We start from the raw sequence: 22,648 nt of genomic DNA, 5'->3' as shown, positions 1-22,648 counted from the left end.
ATACTACCACTGTCTATGTACTGTCTGTCAATACTACCACTGTCTATGTACTGTCTGTCAATACTACCACTGTCTATGTACTGTCTGTCAATACTACCACTGTCTATGTACTGTCTGTCAATACTACCACTGTCTATGTACTGTCTGACAATACTACCACTGTCTATGTACTGTCTGTCAATACTACCACTGTCTGTGTACTCTCTGTCAATACTACCACTGTCTATGTACTGTCTGTCAATACTACCACTGTCTATGTACTGTCTGTCAATACTACCACTGTCTCTGTACTGTCTGTCAATACTACCACTGTCTATGTACTGTCTGTCAATACTACCACTGTCTATGTACTGTCTGTCAATACTACCACTGTCTATGTACTGTCTGTCAATACTACCACTGTCTATGTACTGTCTGTCAATACTACCACTGTCTCTGTAATGTCTGTCAATACTACCACTGTCTATGTACTGTCTGTCAATACTACCACTGTCTATGTACTGTCTGTCAATACTATCACTGTCTGTCAATACTACCACTGTCTCTGTTATAGCAGATGGTTATGGAGTCAGATGACTTGGGAATGTTCATTCATCCTGAATATAATAATATAATGTATGTGTGTGTGGCTGTGTGGCTGTGTGGCTGTGTGGCTGTGTGGCTGTGTGTGTGTGTGTGTGTGTGTGTGTGTGTGTGCTGTGCGTGTGTGTGTGTGTGGCTGTGCGTGTGTGTGTGTGTGTGTGTGGCTGTGCGTGTGGCTGTGCGTGTGCGTGTGTGTGTGGCTGTGCGTGTGTGTGTGTGTGTGTGGCTGTGTGTGTGGCTGTGCGTGTGTGTGTGGCTGTGCGTGTGTGTGTGTGTCTGTGTAGCTGATAGACCAGTGGATTGTGCGATGCCAGGAGTTGGGCATCCCCATCAGTGCCAGCTTCAGCCTCATCAACATCCTGGGCGACCCCTATGAGATCCGCCTGTGGAATGCCGAGGGGTTGCCCCGGGACACCGTTTCCACTGAGAATGGAATCCTGGTTACCCGTGGACGCCGCTGGCCACTCATGATCGACCCTCAGGATCAGGTGACCCAGCTGACAGCAAATCAGTGGTTTTTGTCTTAAATCATTCAACCAATCAACCATTCAGAAGTATTTGTATTACCACACTTTTCATCTCTTTTGGATTCAGTCGTACTTAAATACTCTATTTAGATTCTATAACATCTTTTAATCACAGGTACCTTTATATGTGATGGTGTTGCAAATATTTATTCATCTTATACTTTGTAATAAGCTACTTGTCAAGTTGTATTTCTAGTTGTAATTTTCTCTATTCTTGTATTGGCTATGATGACCAGAGTTATTTTTCTGTGGCTACATCTGCTAAAAGAACAGTTGTGTTGTAATGTGTTGTGGCTCAAACCCTGACTCCCATTCCCAGACCCCAGTCTGGAACAAACCCTGACTCCCATTCCCAGACCCCAGTCTGGAACAAACCCTGACTCCCATTCCCAGACCCCAGCCTGGAACAAACCCTGACTCCCATTCCCCAACCCCAACCTGGAACAAACCCTGACTCCCATTCCCAGACCCCAGCCTGGAACAAACCCTGACTCCCATTCCCAGACCCCAGCCTGGAACAAACCCTGACTCCCATTCCCAGACCCCAGCCTGGAACAAACCCTGACTCCCATTCCCAGACCCCAGCCTGGAACAAACCCTGACTCCCATTCCCAGACCCCAGCCTGGAACAAACCCTGACTCCCATTCCCAGACCCCATTCTGGAACAAACCCTGACTCCCAGACCCAGACCCCAGCCTGGAACAAACCCTGACTCCCATTCCCAGACCCCAGCCTGGAACAAACCCTGACTCCCATTCCCCAACCCCAACCTGGAACAAGGCAACAACAGGAGACAACAGCCCTGACTATTCTATTACTAACACTATTCCCTTATCACCACTGAGACAACAGCCCTTCCCAGACCCCAGCCTGGAACAACTATTCCCACTCTCTCTGTGTTGTAATCACACACACACCCATTCACAGACCCCAGCCTGGAACAAACCCACACTCCATGCGCTTGGCCACTCTGTAGTTTGACTCTTCCCAGCTCCAGTCCCCTGACACCTCTTATGCTGCTTCCTGTCATCTTTTGTTTCTTTCTCCTTCTCCTCTCTTTCTTTGGGCCTCTGCCCCAGGGAGCGGTCTGTTGACTGGTCTCTGTCTGCCGTGCACAGGCCGACGATGGAGATGGGGAGAGGCAGGGAGTTGAGCAGGCAGGGAGGCTTGCTGACAGCCTAGCAACAAACCCTGACACCCATTCCCAGTTCGGCCTGGCGCAGACCGTCTCAAACGCACACAAATAGACTCACACACACACACGGCTTGTCTGTCCACTGACTCAAATGTAGTGCATTTATGTTTGTCAGTTTTCATTCATGTCAATGAGAGTGATTCTGACCTGCCGGGTTGATGAATCACCAGAGGTGTCCAACTCATTCCGTGGAGGGCCTGGTGCCTGGTGTCTGGTGCCTGGTGCCTGGTGTCTGGTGCCTGGTGTCTAGTGTCTGGTGTCAGGTGTCAGGTGTCTGGTGTCTGGTGCCTGGTGTCTGGTGCCTGGTGTCTGGTGCCTGGTGTCTGGTGCCTGGTGTCTGGTGCCTGGTGTCTGGTGCCTGGTGGCTGGTGCCTGGTGCCTGGTGTCTGGTGCCTGGTGTCTGGTGCCTGGTGCTGGTGTCTGGTGTCAGGTCTGGTGTCTGGTGCCTGGTGTCTGGTGCCTGGTGCCTGGTGTCTGGTGTCTGGTGTCAGGTGTCAGGTGTCTGGTGCCTGGTGTCAGGTGTCTGGTGTCTGGTGCCTGGTGCCTGGTGTCAGGTGCCTGGTGCACAAACCCTGGTGTCTGGTGCCTCAAATGTCAGGTGTCTGGTGTCTGGTGTCAGGTGCCTGGTGTCTGGTGCCTGGTGTCTGGTGCCTGGTGTCTGGTGCCTGGTGTCAGGTGTCTGGTGCCTGGTGTCTGGTGCCTGTGGTCTGGTGTCAGGTGCCTGGTGTCAGGTGTCAGGTGTCTGGTGCCTGTGGTCTGGTGTCAGGTGTCAGGTGCCTGCTGTCAGGTGTCTGGTGTCAGGTGCCTGTTGCCTGGTGTCTGGTGCCTGGTGTCAGGTGTCTGGTGTCTGGTGCCTGGTGTCTGGTGTCAGGTGTCTGGTGTCAGGTGTCTGGTGCCTGGTGTCTGGTGTCTGGTGCCTGATGCCTGGTGTCTGGTTTCAGTTGTTTCCTTTTAATTAAGACCGAAACAACCAGGTGTGTGGAGTTCCTTATTCATTAGTGACCTTAACTCACCAGTCAAGTACAAGGGAGGAGCGAAAACCTGCAGACACTTGGTCCTTCGTGTCTTGAGTTTGACACCTGTGTCATGGACAACATAGTGACTTTCTGGTATGAGAGGAAATGACATGACCCCTCAATGGTGGTCACTCGAATACTTTAAAGGGACAATATGGAAGTTCTGTCCCTTGTGGCGTTGGCATGACGTCGCTACACAATCACAACCGACCTGAAACTAAACAAATAATCCCTCGTTTGAAATGCTTTATACAACCGTGTCCGGTCCGTTTCCAGGCCAACCGTTGGATCCGTTCCAAGGAGACCAAGAACGGTCTGAAGGTGATCAAGCTGACCGACTCTGGTTTCCTGCGAACCCTGGAGAACGCCATCCGCATGGGCATGCCCGTACTGCTGGAGGAGGTCAGTACTATGGCAGCCATTGTAGGTCACGATTCACCATGGAGATTAGTCTCGGGGGACAGTTCAGACCTCCATGTTGGGTCTAGAGTTAGCAAAGAGACCTGGGTGAGTTGACTTGGAACAGGAATGGTAAAACTGACCAGTCCATTTTGTGTCCTGGGTGTGTGTGAGTAGCTGAAGGAGACTGTGGACCCGGCTCTGGAGCCCATCCTGCTGAAGCAGACGTTTGTGGCGGGCGGCCGCACCCTCATCCGCCTCGGAGACTCCGACATTGACTACAACAAGAAATTCAGGTTCTACATGACCACCAAGATGGCCAACCCACACTACCTGCCTGAGGTGGGTCAAACAACCGGAAATTAGCACCTGCCTTCAGCCAGACACCGGTAGAAAACCTGACTGGCTGGGGATTTATTCTCCCAGGCAGTCTGGAATGCAGTCCATCTCAGTCTATATTAATATGGCCTGGGTCGTTCTGGAATGCAGTCCATCTCAGTCTATATTAATATGGCCTGGGTCGTTCTGGAATGCAGTCCATCTCAGTCTATATTAATATGGCCTGGGTCGTTCTGGAATGCAGTCCATCTCAGTCTATATTAATATGGCCTGGGTCGTTCTGGAATGCAGTCCATCTCAGTCTATATTAATATGGCCTGGGTCGTTCCGGAATGCAGTCCATCTCAGTCTATATTAATATGGCCTGGGTCGTTCTGGAATGCAGTCCATCTCAGTCTATATTAATATGGCCTGGGTCGTTCTGGAATGCAGTCCATCTCAGTCTATATTAATATGGCCTGGGTCGTTCTGGAATGCAGTCCATCTCAGTCTATATTAATATGGCCTGGGTCGTTCTGGAATGCAGTCCATCTCAGTCTATATTAATATGGCCTGGGTCGTTCTGGAATGCAGTCCATCTCAGTCTATATTAATATGGCCTGGGTTGTTCTGGAATGCAGTCCATCTCAGTCTATATTAATATGGCCTGGGTCGTTCTGGAATGCAGTCCATCTCAGTCTATATTAATATGGCCTGGGTCGTTCTGGAATGCAGTCCATCTCAGTCTATATTAATATGGCCTGGGTCGTTCTGGAATGCAGTCCATCTCAGTCTATATTAATATGGCCTGGGTCGTTTTGGAATGCAGTCCATCTCAGTCTATATTAATATGGCCTGGGTCGTTTTGGAATGCAGTCCATCTCAGTCTATATTAATATGGCCTGGGTCGTTCTGGAATGCAGTCCATCTCAGTCTATATTAATATGGCCTGGGTCGTTCTGGAATGCAGTCCATCTCAGTCTATATTAATATGGCCTGGGTCGTTCTGGAATGCAGTCCATCTCAGTCTATATTAATATGGCCTGGGTCGTTCTGGAATGCAGTCCATCTCAGTCTATATTAATATGGCCTGGGTCGTTCTGGAATGCAGTCCATCTCAGTCTATATTAATATGGCCTGGGTCGTTCTGGAATGCAGTCCATCTCAGTCTATATTAATATGGCCTGGGTCGTTCTGGAATGCAGTCCATCTCAGTCTATATTAATATGGCCTGGGTCGTTCTGGAATGCAGTCCATCTCAGTCTATATTAATATGGCCTGGGTCGTTCTGGAATGCAGTCCATCTCAGTCTATATTAATATGGCCTGGGTCGTTCTGGAATGCAGTCCATCTCAGTCTATATTAATATGGCCTGGGTCGTTTTGGAATGCAGTCCATCTCAGTCTATATTAATATGGCCTGGGTCATGTTTGCTTTGCATCAATACCAGATGGCTTTTATTGCAATTTCAATGTCCATCTGGTTTATCCACAGTCTAAATGAACAGCTCTACAATCAATGGCCCTGTCATTTCACCCCAGAGCAATTTAATTGGTATTTCCTTTTTAGTTTGTCAAAACCAATGCGGACCAATTGAAAGGAATCCATACATGTTTAGAATAACTGTAGGCTAGTGAAGTGTCTGGTTCTCACCTGTTTCTCACCCACACAAAAACACATAAAATAACCACATTAAATCACATGTATTTATATAGCCCTTCGTACATCAGCTGATGTGCTGTACAGAAACCCAGCCTAAAACCCCAAACAGCCAAGCAATGCAGGTGTAGAAGCACGGTGGCTAGGAAAAACTCCCTAGAAAGGCCAAAACCTAGGAAGAAACCTAGAGAGGAACCAGGCTATGTGGGGTGGCCAGTCCTCTTCTGGCTGTGCCGGGTGGAGAGGAACCAGGCTATGAGGGGTGGCCAGTCCTCTTCTGGCTGTGCCGGGTGGAGAGGAACCAGGCTATGAGGGGTGGCCAGTCCTCTTCTGGCTGTGCCGGGTGGAGATTATAACAGAACATGGCCAAGATGTTCAAATGTTCATAAATGACCAACATGGTCAAATAATAATAATCACAGGCAGAACAGTTGAACATTAGACATTAGACGCTCACATTAGACATTAGACGCTCACACACACACCCTGCCCCCTCTCTCTCCATGCCAAACGTTGGCACTAGGAACACTGTAAACAGTTGGCTCACACAGGGAGCTGTCAGCCTGGCACAGGTCATGATGATGGGTGGTTGCTGTGAAGAGCCTTGCCCACCTGCCAGACAGCCATGCCCCTGAGTTCACCCAGCCTACGGGCGCGGCGCCTGCTGCCATTTGAAGGCCCTGTCAGCCTGCTCCAGCACTCTTCAGTCCCACAACACAGGGCTGGTGCTAGTCTCAGATCTATTCCCCGGGCCCAGCAATCAGTCAGACAGAAGGGACGTGAATAGACATGTCTGTCACCTCCCTTTAAACACACAGTCTGGACACAGCTGTCACGGATAGATAGTCTAACACACAGCTTACAGTCTGGACACAGCTGTCACAGATATACACTCTAACACACAGCTTACAGTCTGGACACAGCTGTCACAGATATACACTCTAACACACAGCTTACAGCCTGGACACAGCTGTCACAGATAGATAGTCTAACACACAGCTTACAGTCTGGACACAGCTGTCACAGATATACACTCTAACACACAGCTTACAGTCTGGACACAGCTGTCACAGATATACACTCTAACACACAGCTTACAGCCTGGACACAGCTGTCACGGATAGATAGTCTAACACACAGCTTACAGTCTGGACACAGCTGTCACAGATAGATAGTCTAACACACAGCTTACAGTCTAGACACAGCTGTCACAGATAGATAGTCTAACACACAGCTTACAGTCTAGACACAGCTGTCACGGATAGATAGTCTAACACACAGCTTACAGTCTGGACACAGCTGTCACAGATAGATAGTCTAACACACAGCTTACAGTCTGGACACAGCTGTCACGGATAGATAGTCTAACACACAGCTTACAGTCTAGACACAGCTGTCACAGATATACACTCTAACACACAGCTTACAGTCTGGACACAGCTGTCACAGATAGATAGTCTAACACACAGAGACAACTGCCAGGGTTCATTAATAATTGAAGTGGGCGTTTGCTGAAGCTCATACTGGTTAGTGTGTTATGATTAGTAGTTGGTCTGATTTGATTGGTTGTTGATGTGTGGAGTTCACCCCCCTGTTTTCTAGGTGTGTATCAAAGTGACCATCATCAACTTCACCGTGACCAAGTCTGGTCTGGAGGACCAGCTTCTCAGGTAGACAACACAACTCTTCTCCCCGCTGACTCTCACTCTCCTCATTAAAGGGGTTCAGACTCTGTGGTTTTCTTGTGGTATGAGCGAGTGGTTGACTTGCGTTCCTTCTCTCTCTCCCCTCACAGTGACGTGGTTCGTCTGGAGCGTCCTGACCTGGAGGAACAGAGGAACCAGCTGATTGTGAGGATCAACGCCGACCGCAACCAGCTGAAGGCCATCGAGGACCGCATCCTCAAACTGCTCTTCAACTCCAAGGGAAACATCCTGGACAACGAGGAGCTGGTGCAGACCCTGCAGGAGTCAAAGGTCAGGGGTCACCGTGGGGTCATGGGCGTACACAGTAGGATTGTTGAACTCTCAGGTGTGATCGACTTTCTAACCATCTTTCTGTAGGCCGAGTTTGTGTTCTTCCTGTCCCTCAGATGTCGTGTCGGTTTCCCTTTCTCTCTTTCTTTCTCTCTTTCTTTCTTTCTTTCTTTCTTTCTTTCGTTCTTTCTTTTGTTCTTTCTTTCTCACTCTCTCCCTCTCTCTCTCCTCTCTCTCTCTCCCCCCATCTCACTCTCTCACTGTCTCTCTCCCTCTCTCACTCCCTCTCCCTCTCTCTCTCTCTCTCTCTCTCCCTCTCTCTCTCTCTCTCTCTCTCTCCCTCTCTCTCTCTCCCTCTCTCTCTATCCCTCTCTCCCTCTCACTCTCTCACTCTCTCTCTCACTCTCTCCCTCTCTCTCTCTCTCTCCCTCTCTCTCTCTCCCCCTCCCTCCCTCTCTCCCTCTCCAGGTGACGTCAGAGGCCATTAAGCATCGTTTGGAGGAGGCGGAGGCGACAGAGCTGATGATCAACGCGGCCAGGGAGCGCTACCGGCCCGTGGCCACACGAGGCTCCGTCATGTACTTTGTCATCGCCAGCCTCTCTGAGATAGACCCCATGTACCAGTTCTCCCTCAAGTACTTCAAGCAGGTGACCTTTCTGTCACTGTGGTCGAGAATGATTGGTTCTCTGACCTTCATAAATCAGCAATGTTGTTTTTCCCTTTGAGTCATAGTGTATCAGCAACATTCACTGTGGGGCTTTTTCCCTCTGGAGTTGACTTTCTCATCTTCACGTCTCCCCAATCTCCCCCTCCCTCCCTCTCTCTCCCCTGATCACCTCTTCCCCATCACATCCCTCCCACCTCTCTCTCTCCCCTGATCACCTCTTCCCCATCACATCCCTCCCACCTCTCTCTCTCCCCTGATCACCTCTTCCCCATCTCCTGCCTCCCCCCCTCTCTCTCCCCTGATCACCTCTTCCCCATCTCCTCCCCACCTTCCTCCCTCTCCCTCCCCCTCTCTCTCCCCTGATCAACTCCTCCCCACCTTCCTCCCTCTCCCTCCCCCTCTCTCTCCCCTGATCTTCTCCTCCCTCCCCCTCCCTCTCACCTGCTCTCTCTGACCCATCTTCCTCCCTCCTTCTCCCCTGCTCTCCCTGATCACCTCTTCCCCACCTTCCTCCCTCTCCCCTGCTCTCCCTGACCCCCCTCCCCTGTAGCTCTTTAACATCACCATAGAGATATCAGAGAAGAGCAGTGTTCTGGAAGAGCGCCTGCAGATCCTCCTGGACCAGACTCTGCTCACCAGTTACACCAACGTATCCCGCGGCCTGTTTGAGCAGCACAAGACCATCTACAGGTAAAGGGGGTTTGACCTTTTCTTTGAGCTGCATTCTGGGTATCAAATGGGCTCTACAAATATATTCACGGTGATGATGAGGATGCTTCATATTTTGTTATTACAGCTTCATGCTTTGTGTGGACATCATGCGCCAGCATGGGGAGGTCACTGACGTGGAGTGGCAGCACTTCCTGCGAGGAGCGCCCCCCCTTGACAAGGTAGTCAGGTTGATTGACGGGCCCGTCAGCCAATCAAATGGGACTATCGTCCACTGTCAGCCAATTAAAGGCAACTAGTGTCCACTCTAAGCCAGTCAAAAAGGATAGATATGTGAGCTCTTAGCAAATCACAGGAAGAATTTCAAGCCCTTTACCAATCATAGAGTTTATATTTCAGACCTTTACCAATCATAGAGTTTATATTTCAAGCCCTTTACCAATCATAGAGTTTATATTTCAAGCCCTTTACCAATCATAGAGTTTATATTTCAAGCCCTTTACCAATCATAGAGTTTATATTTCAAGACCTTTACCAATCATAGAGTTTATATTTCAAGCCCTTTACCAATCATAGAGTTTATATTTCAAGCCCTTTACCAATCATAGAGTTTATATTTCAAGCCCTTTACCAATCATAGAGTTTATATTTCAGCCCTTTACCAATCATAGAGTTTATATTTCAAGCCCTTTACCAATCATAGAGTTTATATTTCAGACCTTTACCAATCATAGAGTTTATATTTCAAGCCCTTTACCAATCATAGAGTTTATATTTCAAGCCCTTTACCAATCATAGAGTTTATATTTCAAGCCCTTTACCAATCATAGAGTTTATATTTCAAGCCCTTTACCAATCATAGAGTTTATATTTCAAGCCCTTTACCAATCATAGAGTTTATATTTCAAGCCCTTTACCAATCATAGAGTTTATATTTCAAGCCCTTTACCAATCATAGAGTTTATATTTCAAGCCCTTTATTCAATCATATTACTGTTCAAACCCAAACCAGAAAGAGGGCTCAGGTTTGTTGTAATATGCATCACAACATAAATGTTGATAGTCTGTCAATTGCCGCTGGTCTATAACAGGGCTGTCTGGAATCTCTCCCGAACATGAAGATATGTCTTGAGCCAGACGATGATTCCCACGTCTTCTATCCCTCAGCAGTCTTTACTCAGCCCATTAGGAATGCATCATTTTAGATCTCCTCGTGAAGAGTGTCTGTATACCAGAGGGCTTGTCAGCCTCTTTCCCTCTCTGCAGGAGAGAGAGTCCCCTCTAACCTGTGACTGTGTGTAGAATACTGATGTCCCCATGGGTCTGTGTGTAGTCTCTCCAGAGACACAGATCTAGGATCAGCTAACCCTCCGCAATTCTAACTCTCATCATAAGGTGTGCCATACACTAAACTAGCCTGAGAACAGTGTGTTGGGACACAGACTTCATAATCTTTCTCGAGAGCAGGGTTTTTTGAAGAGTTCTGACAAGAGTGGATTGCTGAATGTGTTATTCAATGACTCTATATCTAATGGCCGGTTTAGTCTGTCTCTATATGTCGTTATTTAAGCAGGGGAAAGATGGCCGCTTTGTCTGAAACTGGGACCCTAAACCATTGGGGGGCCATTCTCATTAAAATGATGTCCTGATCCTCCGTCCTCCCCTGCTTATCTCCTCTCCACCCCCCACCTCATCTTCTCTCCATCCATCACCTCGGTTCTCCACGTAATACCCAATGTCCCCTTGTCCTCCCCTCCTCTTCTGTCTCCTCTCCACCCCCCACCTCATCTTCTCTCCATCCATCACCTCGGTTCTCCACGTAATACCCAATGTCCCCTTGTCCTCCCCTCCTCTTCTGTCTCCTCTCCACCCCCCACCTCATCTTCTCTCCATCACCTCGGTTCTCCACGTAATACCCAATGTCCCCTTGTCCTCCCCTCCTCTTCTGTCTCCTCTCCACCCCCCACCTCATCTTCTCTCCATCCATCACCTCGGTTCTCCACGTAATACCCAATGTCCCCTTGTCCTCCCTCCTCTTCTGTCTCCTCTCCACCCCCCACCTCATCTTCTCTCCATCACCTCGGTTCTCCACGTAATACCCAATGTCCCCTTGTCCTCCCCTCCTCTTCTGTCTCCTCTCCACCCCCCACCTCATCTTCTCTCCATCACCTCGGTTCTCCACGTAATACCCAATGTCCCCTTGTCCTCCCCTCCTCTTCTGTCTCCTCTCCACCCCCACCTCATCTTCTCTCCATCCATCACCTCGGTTCTCCACGTAATACCCAATGTCCCCTTGTCCTCCCCTCCTCTTCTGTCTCCTCTCCACCCCCACCTCATCTTCTCTCCATCACCTCGGTTCTCCACGTAATACCCAATGTCCCCTTGTCCTCCCCTCCTCTTCTGTCTCCTCTCCACCCCCCACCTCATCTTCTCTCCATCGCCTCGGTTCTCCACGTAATACCCAATGTCCCCTTGTCCTCCCCTCCTCTTCTGTCTCCTCTCCACCCCCCACCTCATCTTCTCTCCATCGCCTCGGTTCTCCACGTAATACCCAATGTCCCCTTGTCCTCCCCTCCTCTTCTGTCTCCTCTCCACCCCCACCTCATCTTCTCTCCATCCATCACCTCGGTTCTCCACGTAATACCCAATGTCCCCTTGTCCTCCCCTCCTCTTCTGTCTCCTCTCCACCCCCCACCTCATCTTCTCTCCATCCATCACCTCGGTTCTCCACGTAATACCCAATGTCCCCTTGTCCTCCCCTCCTCTTCTGTCTCCTCTCCACCCCCCACCTCATCTTCTCTCCATCCATCACCTCGGTTCTCCACGTAATACCCAATGTCCCCTTGTCCTCCCCTCCTCTTCTGTCTCCTCTCCACCCCCCACCTCATCTTCTCTCCATCCATCACCTCGGTTCTCCACGTAATACCCAATGTCCCCTTGTCCTCCCCTTCTCTTCTGTCTCCTCTCCACACCCCCTCTCTATCTATCCATTCACTTCTCTGTCCACTGCACTTCTCTTATCTTTTGTCCCCTCTCCCTTTCTCCTCTCCTCTACCTTCCTCCATCCCTCTCCTCCCTCTCTCTATCTCCAACACCCTGCCAACTTTTACTTTGCCGCACCACTCCTTCTCTCTCCCTACCTCCCCATGGCTGTCTCTCTCCCTCCCTCCCCATGGCTGTCTCTCTCCCTCCCTCCCCATGGCTGTCTCTCTCTCTCCCCCATGGCTGTCTCTCTCCCTCCATCCCCCTCGCTGTCTCTCCCTCCCTCCCCCTGGCTGTCTCTCTCTCCCTCCCTCCCCCTGTCTCTCTCTCCCTCCCTCTCCCCTGTCTCTCTCTCTCCCTCCCTCCCTCCCTGGCTGTCTCTCTCTCCCTCCCTCCCCCCTGTCTCTCTCCCTCCCCCTGTCTCTCTCCCTCCCCCCTGTCTCTCTCCCCTCTCCTCCCTCCCTCCTCCCCCCCTGTCTCTCCCCTCCCTCCCCCTGGCTGTCTCTCTCCCTCCCTCCCCCTGTCTCTCTCCTCCCTCCCCCTGGCTGTCTCTCCCTCCCTCTCCCCCACCAGGATCATCCAGAGAGGCCTGAGGTGCCATGGCTGTCAGAGTTTACCTGGCAGACATGCTGTGAGCTGGAGGACACGCTGCCCTGCTTCAACGGCATCAAGAGAGAGATCACCGCCACACCCATCTCTATAAAACTAGGTAGAGTAACACACAGCTCAAATAACCTAGACACCCATCTCTATAAAACTAGGTAGAGTAGTAACACAGCTAAAATAACCTAGAGATTACCACTAGTTAGAGTTGTAACACACAGCTAAAATAACCTAGAGATTACCACTAGGTAGAGTAGTAACACAGCTAAAATAACCTAGAGATTACCACTAGGTAGAGTAGTAACACAGCTAAAATAACCTAGAGATTACCACTAGGTAGAGTAGTAACACAACTAAAATAACCTAGAGATTACCACTAGGTAGAGTAGTAACACAACTAAAATAACCTAGAGATTACCACTAGGTAGAGTATTAACACAGCTAAAATAACCTAGAGATTACCACTAGGTAGAGTTGTAACACACCTGAAATAAAGTAGAGATTACCACTAGGTAGAGTATTAACACAGATAAAATAACCTAGAGATTACCACTAGGTAGAGTTGTAACACAACTAAAATAACCTAGAGATTACCACTAGGTAGAGTAGCAACACAGCTAAAATAACCTAGAGATTACCACTAGGTAGAGTAGTAACACAGCTAAAATAACCTAGAGATTACCACTAGGTAGAGTAGTAACACAGCTAAAATAACCTAGAGATTACCACTAGGTAGAGTAGTAACAAAGCTAAAATAACCTAGAGATTACCACTAGGTAGAGTTGTAACACAGCTAAAATAACCTAGAGATTACCACTAGGTAGAGTAGTAACACATCTAAAATAACCTAGAGATTACCACTAGGTAGAGTTGTAACACAGCTAAAATAACCTAGAGATTACCACTAGGTAGAGTAGTAACACAACTAAAATAACCTAGAGATTACCACTAGGTAGAGTTGTAACACACCTGAAATAAAGTAGAGATTACCACTAGGTAGAGTATTAACACAGCTAAAATAACCTAGAGATTACCACTAGGTAGAGTTGTAACACAACTAAAATAACCTAGAGATTACCACTAGGTAGAGTAGTAACACAGCTAAAATAACCTAGAGATTACCACTAGGTAGAGTAGTAACACAGCTAAAATAACCTAGAGATTACCACTAGGTAGAGTAGTAACACAGCTAAAATAACCTAAAATAACCTAGAGATTACCACTAGGTAGAGTAGTAACACAGCTAAAATAACCTAGAGATTACCACTAGGTAGAGTAGTAACACAGCTAAAATAACCTAGAGATTACCACTAGGTAGAGTAGTAACACAGCTAAAATAACCTAGAGATTACCACTAGGTAGAGTAGTAACACAGCTAAAATAACCTAGAGATTACCACTAGGTAGAGTAGTAACACAGCTAAAATAACCTAGAGATTACCACTAGGTAGAGTTGTAACACAGCTAAAATAACCTAGATATTACCACTAGGTAGAGTAGTAACACAGCTAAAATAACCTAGAGATTACCACTAGGTAGAGTTGTAACACAGCTAAAATAACCTAGATATTACCACTAGGTAGAGTTGTAACACACAGCTAAAATAACCTAGATATTACCACTAGGTAGAGTTGTAACACACAGCTAAAATAACCTAGAGATTACCACTAGGTAGAGTAGTAACACAGCTAAAATAACCTAGAGATTACCACTAGGTAGAGTAGTAACACAGCTAAAATAACCTAGAGATTACCACTAGGTAGAGTAGTAACACAGCTAAAATAACCTAGAGATTACCACTAGGTAGAGTATTAACACAGCTAAAATAACCTAGAGATTACCTCTAGGTAGAGTTGTAACACAGCTAAAATAACCTAGAGATTACCACTAGGTAGAGTAGTAACACAGCTAAAATAACCTAGAGATTACCACTAGGTAGAGTAGTAACACAGCTAAAATAACCTAGAGATTACCACTAGGTAGAGTTGTAACACAGCTAAAATAACCTAGATATTACCACTAGGTAGAGTAGTAACACAGCTAAAATAACCTAGAGATTACCACTAGGTAGAGTTGTAACACAGCTAAAATAACCTAGATATTACCACTAGGTAGAGTTGTAACACACAGCTAAAATAACCTAGATATTACCACTAGGTAGAGTTGTAACACACAACTAAAATAACCTAGAGATTACCACTAGGTAGAGTAGTAACACAGCTAAAATAACATAGAGATTACCACTAGGTAGAGTAGTAACACAACTAAAATAACCTAGAGATTACCACTAGGTAGAGTAGTAACACAGCTAAAATAACCTAGATATTACCACTAGGTAGAGTATTAACATAGCTAAAATAACCTAGAGATTACCACTAGGTAGAGTAGTAACACACAGCTAAAATAACCTAGAGATTACCACTAGGTAGAGTAGTAACACAGCTAAAATAACCTAAGATTACCACTAGGTAGAGTAGTAACACAGCTAAAATAACCAGAGATTACTACTAGGTAGAGTAGTAACACAGCTAAAATAACCTAGAGATTACCACTAGGTAGAGTAGTAACACAGCTAAAATAACCTAGAGATTACCACTAGGTAAGTAGTAACACAGCTAAAATAACCTAGAGATTACCACTAGGTAGAGTAGTAACACAGCTAAAATAACCTAGAGATTACCACTAGGTAGAGTTGTAACACAGCTAAAATAACCTAGATATTACCACTAGGTAGAGTAGTAACACAGCTAAAATAACCTAGAGATTACCACTAGGTAGAGTTGTAACACAGCTAAAATAACCTAGATATTACCACTAGGTAGAGTTGTAACACACAGCTAAAATAACCTAGATATTACCACTAGGTAGAGTTGTAACACACAGCTAAAATAACCTAGAGATTACCACTAGGTAGAGTAGTAACACAGCTAAAATAACCTAGAGATTACCACTAGGTAGAGTAGTAACACAGCTAAAATAACCTAGAGATTACCACTAGGTAGAGTAGTAACACAGCTAAAATAACCTAGAGATTACTACTAGGTAGAGTAGTAACACAGCTAAAATAACCTAGAGATTACCTCTAGGTAGAGTTGTAACACAGCTAAAATAACCTAGAGATTACCACTAGGTAGAGTAGTAACACAGCTAAAATAACCTAGAGATTACCACTAGGTAGAGTAGTAACACAGCTAAAATAACCTAGAGATTACCACTAGGTAGAGTTGTAACACAGCTAAAATAACCTAGATATTACCATTAGGTAGAGTAGTAACACAGCTAAAATAACCTAGAGATTACCACTAGGTAGAGTTGTAACACAGCTAAAATAACCTAGATATTACCACTAGGTAGAGTAGTTGTAACACACAGCTAAAATAACCTAGATATTACCACTAGGTAGAGTTGTAACACACAACTAAAATAACCTAGAGATTACCACTAGGTAGAGTAGTAACACAGCTAAAATAACATAGAGATTACCACTAGGTAGAGTAGTAACACAACTAAAATAACCTAGAGATTACCACTAGGTAGAGTAGTAACACAGCTAAAATAACCTAGATATTACCACTAGGTAGAGTATTAACATAGCTAAAATAACCTAGAGATTACCACTAGGTAGAGTAGTAACACACAGCTAAAATAACCTAGAGATTACCACTAGGTAGAGTAGTAACACAGCTAAAATAACCTAGAGATTACCACTAGGTAGAGTTGTAACACAGCTAAAATAACATAGAGATTACCACTAGGTAGAGTAGTAACACAACTAAAATAACCTAGAGATTACCACTAGGTAGAGTAGTAACACAGCTAAAATAACATAGAGATTACCACTAGGTAGAGTAGTAACACAACTAAAATAACCTAGAGATTACCACTAGGTAGAGTTGTAACACAGCTAAAATAACATAGAGATTACCACTAGGTAGAGTAGTAACACACAGCTAAAATAACCTAGAGATTACCACTAGGTAGAGTAGTAACACAGCTAAAATAACCTAGAGATTACCACTAGGTAGAGTAGTAACACACAGCTAAAATAACCTAGAGATTACCACTAGGTAGAGTAGTAACACAGCTAAAATAACCTAGAGATTACCACTAGGTAGGGTAGTAACACAGCTAAAATAACCTAGAGATTACCACTACCTTGTAATCTGCTAATGATGTCAATGTCAATGCTAATGATGTCAATGGGAACACACACTCTTCTGCCTTGCTCCAGAAGTAGATGAATATTGGAGTGTGTGTTCCCAGGTCGTCTGGAAGTGTGTTTCAACCCAGAGAACTGGCAGGGCTACGTGTCTGACTCCCAGCTGCCTCCCTACTCAGAGGAGATGTCTGAAGAAGAGAAGGAAAAGGCAGACGGGGTCAGGGGTCACTGGGATCAGAGACTGGGGGCCTTCCAGAAACTGGTGCTCATCAAGAGCTTCATGGAGGAGAAGGTAGTGGGGGTTGTTGGTGTGTGTGTGTGTGTGTGTCTGCTTGTGATGGTGAAAGGGCTGCCAGTTTTCTTGGCATCTCTCTCATTGTATGTTGTATATCAATGGTCATATTTGATAGAAGTTGCCCTTCAGGCCACACAGCGATATTTGCAGTTATGTTCATCCATCCGTTTTATTTAGAGTGTGTTCTTAAATTCAATCTGGAGTGCCAGAGTGTGCTCTGAGCGTTGTCAGATTGTGCGTTGGTAAAACCAGAGCGTTTGGCTCTCGGAGCGTTCAGAGCGCATACTGGACGCTCTGGCGCGAGGACTAGGTTTGAGCCGAGCGTTCTGACCTCACAACTATCGTCAACCACCCAAGCTAACTGGCTAACGTTTGCTAGCTGGCTAGCTACTTCCAGATTTATAATGAGAGAACACCTCACTCTGACCATTTTCCTTGAGCTAGCAGAGCTGGTTAGGCTGTTTTCATGTTATCCTGAGTGTTGGTGACTGTAACTGTGCTGCTGGCAACATTTTAATGATGTTTTTTTGCCAACGTTTGCTGACAGCGGCCATATTCAGCTGGTGTTGAACGTTTGTAAATTCAGTTATTCTGCTCTCTGAAACACTCAGAGGAGAGTACTCTGGAATCAGAGTAGGTCGCCAGAGGGAATCGACTTTCTCTCCCTCCCTCCCTCTAGGTGGTGTTTGCGGTGACAGAGTTTGTGATCGTGAGCCTGGGGAAACAGTTTGTAGAGAACCCTCCTGTTGACCTGGCCACTCTCTACAGTGACATGTCTCCCTCCACCCCCCTGGTCTTCATCCTCAGTACCGGATCAGACCCCATGGGAGCCTTCCAACGCTTCGCCAAGGAGAGGGGATACCTGGACAGGTGAGGGGGTGGGACAGCGGGAGGATGGAGGAGAAGGGGGAGGGAGGGAGGGGTAGTTGGGTACCCCTGTCCCCCTCCCTGAGACTGTTCCCCTCTCTATGTCCGTCCCCTGTATCTCAGTATTAACATGTGTCCAGGTCTGGCTGGTGGAGGCCGTCATTGTAAATAAGAATGTGTTCTTAACTGACTTGCCTAGTTAAATAAAGGGTCAATGAAAAATAAGTAAATAAAAATCTCACTCTAGGTCAGGGTCCTCTCTGTCTCTCAGTATTAACTCTGTCTCTCAGTATTAACTCTGTCTCTCAGTATTAACTCTGTCTCTCAGTATTAACTCTGTCTCTCAGTATTAACTCTCTGTCTCTCAGTATTAACTCTGTCTCTCAGTATTAACTCTGTCTCTCAGTATGAATCCTCTGTCTCTCAGTATTAACTCTGTCTCTCAGTATTAACTCTGTCTCTCAGTATTAACTCTGTCTCTCAGTATTAACTCTGTCTCTCAGTATTAACTCTGTCTCTCAGTATTAACTCTGTCTCTCAGTATTAATCATCTGTCTCTCAGTATTAACTCTGTCTCTCAGTATTAACTCTGTCTCTCAGTATTAACTCTGTCTCTCAGTATTAACTCTGTCTCTCAGTATTAACTCTGTCTCTCAGTATTAACTCTGTCTCTCAGTATTAATCATCTGTCTCTCAGTATTAACTCTGTCTCTCAGTATTAACTCTGTCTCTCAGTATTAATCATCTGTCTCTCAGTATTAACTCTGTCTCTCAGTATTAACTCTGTCTCTCAGTATTAATCATCTGTCTCTCAGTATTAACTCTGTCTCTCAGTATTAACCCTGTCTCTCTCTCCAGGGTGAGGTCTATCTCTCTAGGTCAGGGTCTCTCAGTATTAACCCTGTCTCTCTCTCCAGGGTGAGGTCTATCTCTCTAGGTCAGGGTCTCTCAGTATTAACCCCCTGTCTCTCTCTCCAGGGTGAGGTCTATCTCTCTAGGTCAGGGTCTCTCAGTATTAACCATGTCTCTCTCTCCAGGGTGAGGTCTATCTCTCTAGGTCAGGGTCTCTCAGTATTAACCATGTCTCTCTCTCAGGGTGAGGTCTATCTCTCTAGGTCAGGGTCTCTCAGTATTAACCAGGGTGTCTCTCTCTCAGGGTGAGTCTCTCTCTCCAGGGTGAGGTCTATCTCTCTAGGTCAGGGTCTCTCAGTATTAACCCTGTCTCTCTCTCCAGGGTGAGGTCTATCTCTCTAGGTCAGGGTCTCTCAGTATTAACCCTGTCTCTCTCTCCAGGGTGAGGTCTATCTCTCTAGGTCAGGGTCTCTCAGTATTAACCCTGTCTCTCTCTCCAGGGTGAGGTCTATCTCTCTAGGTCAGGGTCTCTCAGTATTAACCCTGTCTCTCTCTCCAGGGTGAGGTCTATCTCTCTAGGTCAGGGTCTCTCAGTATTAACCCTGTCTCTCTCTCCAGGGTGAGGTCTATCTCTCTAGGTCAGGGTCTCTCAGTATTAACCCTGTCTCTCTCTCCAGGGTGAGGTCTATCTCTCTAGGTCAGGGTCTCTCAGTATTAACCCTGTCTCTCTCTCCAGGGTGAGGTCTATCTCTCTAGGTCAGGGTCTCTCAGTGTTAACCCTGTCTCTCTCTCCAGGGTGAGGTCTATCTCTCTAGGTCAGGGTCTCTCAGTATTAACTCTGGAAGCTCTCCAGGGTGAAACTGGATCTCTCTAGGTCACCTGGCTGTGTCCTGGGTGTTAGGTCAGGGAGGAACAGTATCAAGACTCTCTCAGGGTGAGGTCTATCTCTCTAGGTCAGGGTCTCTCAGTATTAACCCTGTCTCTAAGGGTGAGGTCTATCTCTCTAGGTCAGGGTCTCTCAGTATTAACCCTGTCTCTCTCTCCAGGGTGAGGTCTATCTCTCTAGGTCAGGGTCTCTCAGTATTAACCCTGTCTCTCTCCAGGGTGAGGTCTATCTCTCTAGGTCAGGGTCTCTCAGTAAACCCTGTCTCTCTCCCAGGGTGAGGTCTATCTCTCTACAGGGTCTCTCAGTGTTAACCCTGTCTCTCTCTCCAGGGTGAGGTCTATCTCTCTAGGTCAGGGTCACACAGTCCTAACCCTGACTCAGACCACACTATCTTCTAGACACTCCACCTGGCTGTGTCCTGGATGTTAGTATTAACACTGTCTCAAGACCCACAGAGGTCACACCCTAGACACCCTAAACACACACCACTACACAGGGTGAGGTCTACACTCTAGGTCACACACACTGTCACACACACACACACATCTCTCAGGTCACTCTCAGTAAACACACACCTCCTCTCACAGACACTCCTACACACACACACACTGTCTCACACTCCAGGGTGAGGTCTACACAGGTCAGGGTCTCTCACATTACACCATATCTCTCCACACATCTCATACAGACACCCTAAACACACACACACTACACACACATACACACAGACACACATTTATATTAACCAGATTCCCACACAGTATATGACATCCTAGCACCATTTATAACCATATTCCCTACAGTATATGTCCTAGGTCATATAGGTAGGATGTAGGATTTGTTCTTAACTGACTTGCCGAGTTAAATAAAGGTAAAATAAAAAAATAAAACTAAACAAAGTAGATGTCCTAACTGACCAACTGCCACAACTATAGTTTGTTTGTTGACAGAAATTTGTGGAGTGGTTGAAAAAAGTTTAATGACTCCAACCTACATGTATGTAAACTTCCCACTTCAACTGTATGTACCTGGGTATCAGGTGTGTGTTGCTGTGTGGTTAGGTCAGGACACAGGGTGAATGGGGATTTGAATGGCTCCACTTCACACACACACCCTGCACCTGCGGCTGTCCTGTGCTGCTGAGACCTCTGCTGACACGCTATGGACTGGACTGACAGGACCTGGTGTGTGTGCTGTGTTTATGAATGGCTCTCACCTCACACACCTGTTACCTGCGGTGATGCCTGTGCTGACCACTGACACGCTAGACACACTGGTGTGTCCATGAGAACTTCAGGTTGTTCCTGAGCTCCATGCCCACCAAGGTGTTCCCTGTCACCGTCCTGCAGAACTCTGTCAAGGAGACCCGATTCTACACACTCACCTTTATATTGACTCTGTATGATGAAACTCAGGTCATAGGTAGATTCAGATTTGTTCTTAATCTGACTTGCAAACTTAGGTTCTACTAAATCTGTTTTAGATTCTGGAACTCAGTTTGTTGACAAGATGATGGTTCTAAACTCAGTTTTAGGTTCTGTATTATACTTCCCAATTTCTACAGTCTTAGGTTCTGGAATCTGTCTTAGGTTCTACAATCTGTTTTACAATCTCAGGTTCTGGACTGACCTCAGTCTTATGTTCTACAATCTCAGTTCTTCCTCCCTTTCTACAATCTCAGTCTTAGGTTCTACAATCTCAGTCTTAGGTTCTACAATCTCAGTCTTAGTTCTACAATCTCAGTCTTATGTTCTACAATCACAGTCTTAGGTTCTACAATCTCAGTCTTAGGTTCTACAATCTCAGTCTTAGTTCTACTCAGTTTTAGGTTCTCAGTCTTATGTTCTACAATCTGTCTCTAGGTTCAGAATCTGTTTTAGGTTCTGGAATCTCAGTCTTATGTTCTACAATCACAGTCTTAGGTTCTACAATCACAGTCTTAGGTTCTACAATCTCAGTCTTAGGTTTACAATCTCAGTCTTAGTTCTACAACTCAGTCTTAGTTCTACAACTCAGTCTTAGGTTCTGGAGCATAATCTTGGATTAAATTGAAACAGTATTGGATTCTCAAGGCTCTGTTGAGATATTTTTGGATCTTTTCCATAAATATTTTGGACAGATTGTCCTCTCAACCTTAGCCACTCTGGACAGTGTTTCATATCCCTCACAGGGCCTTCTCTAACCATGAGAGAGGGGTCCTGTCACACATGGCTTACACACACATGTAGGGCCATCGCTCTTTATAGACACATACACACGTGTGTGCTCACACACACCAAACCCATGTGATTGAGCGTGGGTGCATATCTATGTCTCGGAATTATCTGATTGATTATCCTTTTCTTTCCACATCTGTGTGTGTGTGTGTGTGTGTGTGTGTGTGTGTGTGTGTGTGTGTGTGTGTGCGTGTGCGTGGGCCAGGTGACCAACGAGCCTCCTAAGGGTCTACGTGCCAACGTGCGCCGGGCGTTCACTGAGATCACAAACAACTTCTTTGAGGAGCACATCCTGGGACGCCAGTGGAGGAAGATCATCTTTGGAGTCTGCTTCTTCCACGCTATCATACAGGTCAGAACACACACCTCCTACTGTATTCATTATGTCAGAACACACACCTCCTACTGTATTCATTATGTCAGAACGCACACCTCCTACTGTATTCATTATGTCAGAACGCACACCTCCTACTGTATTCATTATGTCAGAACGCACACCTCCTACTGTATTCATTATGTCAGAACACACACCTCCTACTGTATTCATTATGTCAGAACACACACCTCCTACTGTATTCATTATGTCAGAACACACATCTCCTACTGTATTCATTATGTCAGAACACACACTCCCTACTGTATTCATTATGTCAGAACACACACCTCCTACTGTATTCATTATGTCAGAACACACACTTCCTACTGTATTCATTATGTCAGAACACACACCTCCTACTGTATTCATTATGTCAGAACACACACTTCCTACTGTATTCATT

At 46.4% G+C, this 22,648-nt stretch overlaps 1 protein-coding gene across 1 annotated transcript in view; it reads left to right on the top strand.

The window, feature by feature from the left end:
* The window catches only part of LOC135536252 (dynein axonemal heavy chain 6-like), a 132,547-nt gene that overhangs the window by 85,188 nt on the left and 24,711 nt on the right, over positions 1-22,648 (top strand). Inside the window, 14 exon segments of the mRNA XM_064962617.1 lie at positions 867-1,070; positions 3,598-3,723; positions 3,898-4,062; positions 7,300-7,367; positions 7,493-7,673; positions 8,142-8,321; positions 8,892-9,031; positions 9,138-9,231; positions 12,566-12,701; positions 16,858-17,045; positions 17,728-17,918; positions 18,774-18,792; positions 20,922-21,068; positions 22,075-22,221. Coding sequence (XP_064818689.1) covers positions 867-1,070; positions 3,598-3,723; positions 3,898-4,062; positions 7,300-7,367; positions 7,493-7,673; positions 8,142-8,321; positions 8,892-9,031; positions 9,138-9,231; positions 12,566-12,701; positions 16,858-17,045; positions 17,728-17,918; positions 18,774-18,792; positions 20,922-21,068; positions 22,075-22,221 — 1,986 coding nt within the window.

The sequence above is a fragment of the Oncorhynchus masou genome, unplaced genomic scaffold (genome assembly GCF_036934945.1).
Source record: "Oncorhynchus masou masou isolate Uvic2021 unplaced genomic scaffold, UVic_Omas_1.1 unplaced_scaffold_584, whole genome shotgun sequence".
Taxonomy (NCBI): domain Eukaryota; kingdom Metazoa; phylum Chordata; class Actinopteri; order Salmoniformes; family Salmonidae; genus Oncorhynchus; species Oncorhynchus masou.
The sequence above is the reverse complement of the archived record's forward strand: the minus strand, read 5'-3'. Positions and strand labels throughout refer to the sequence as shown.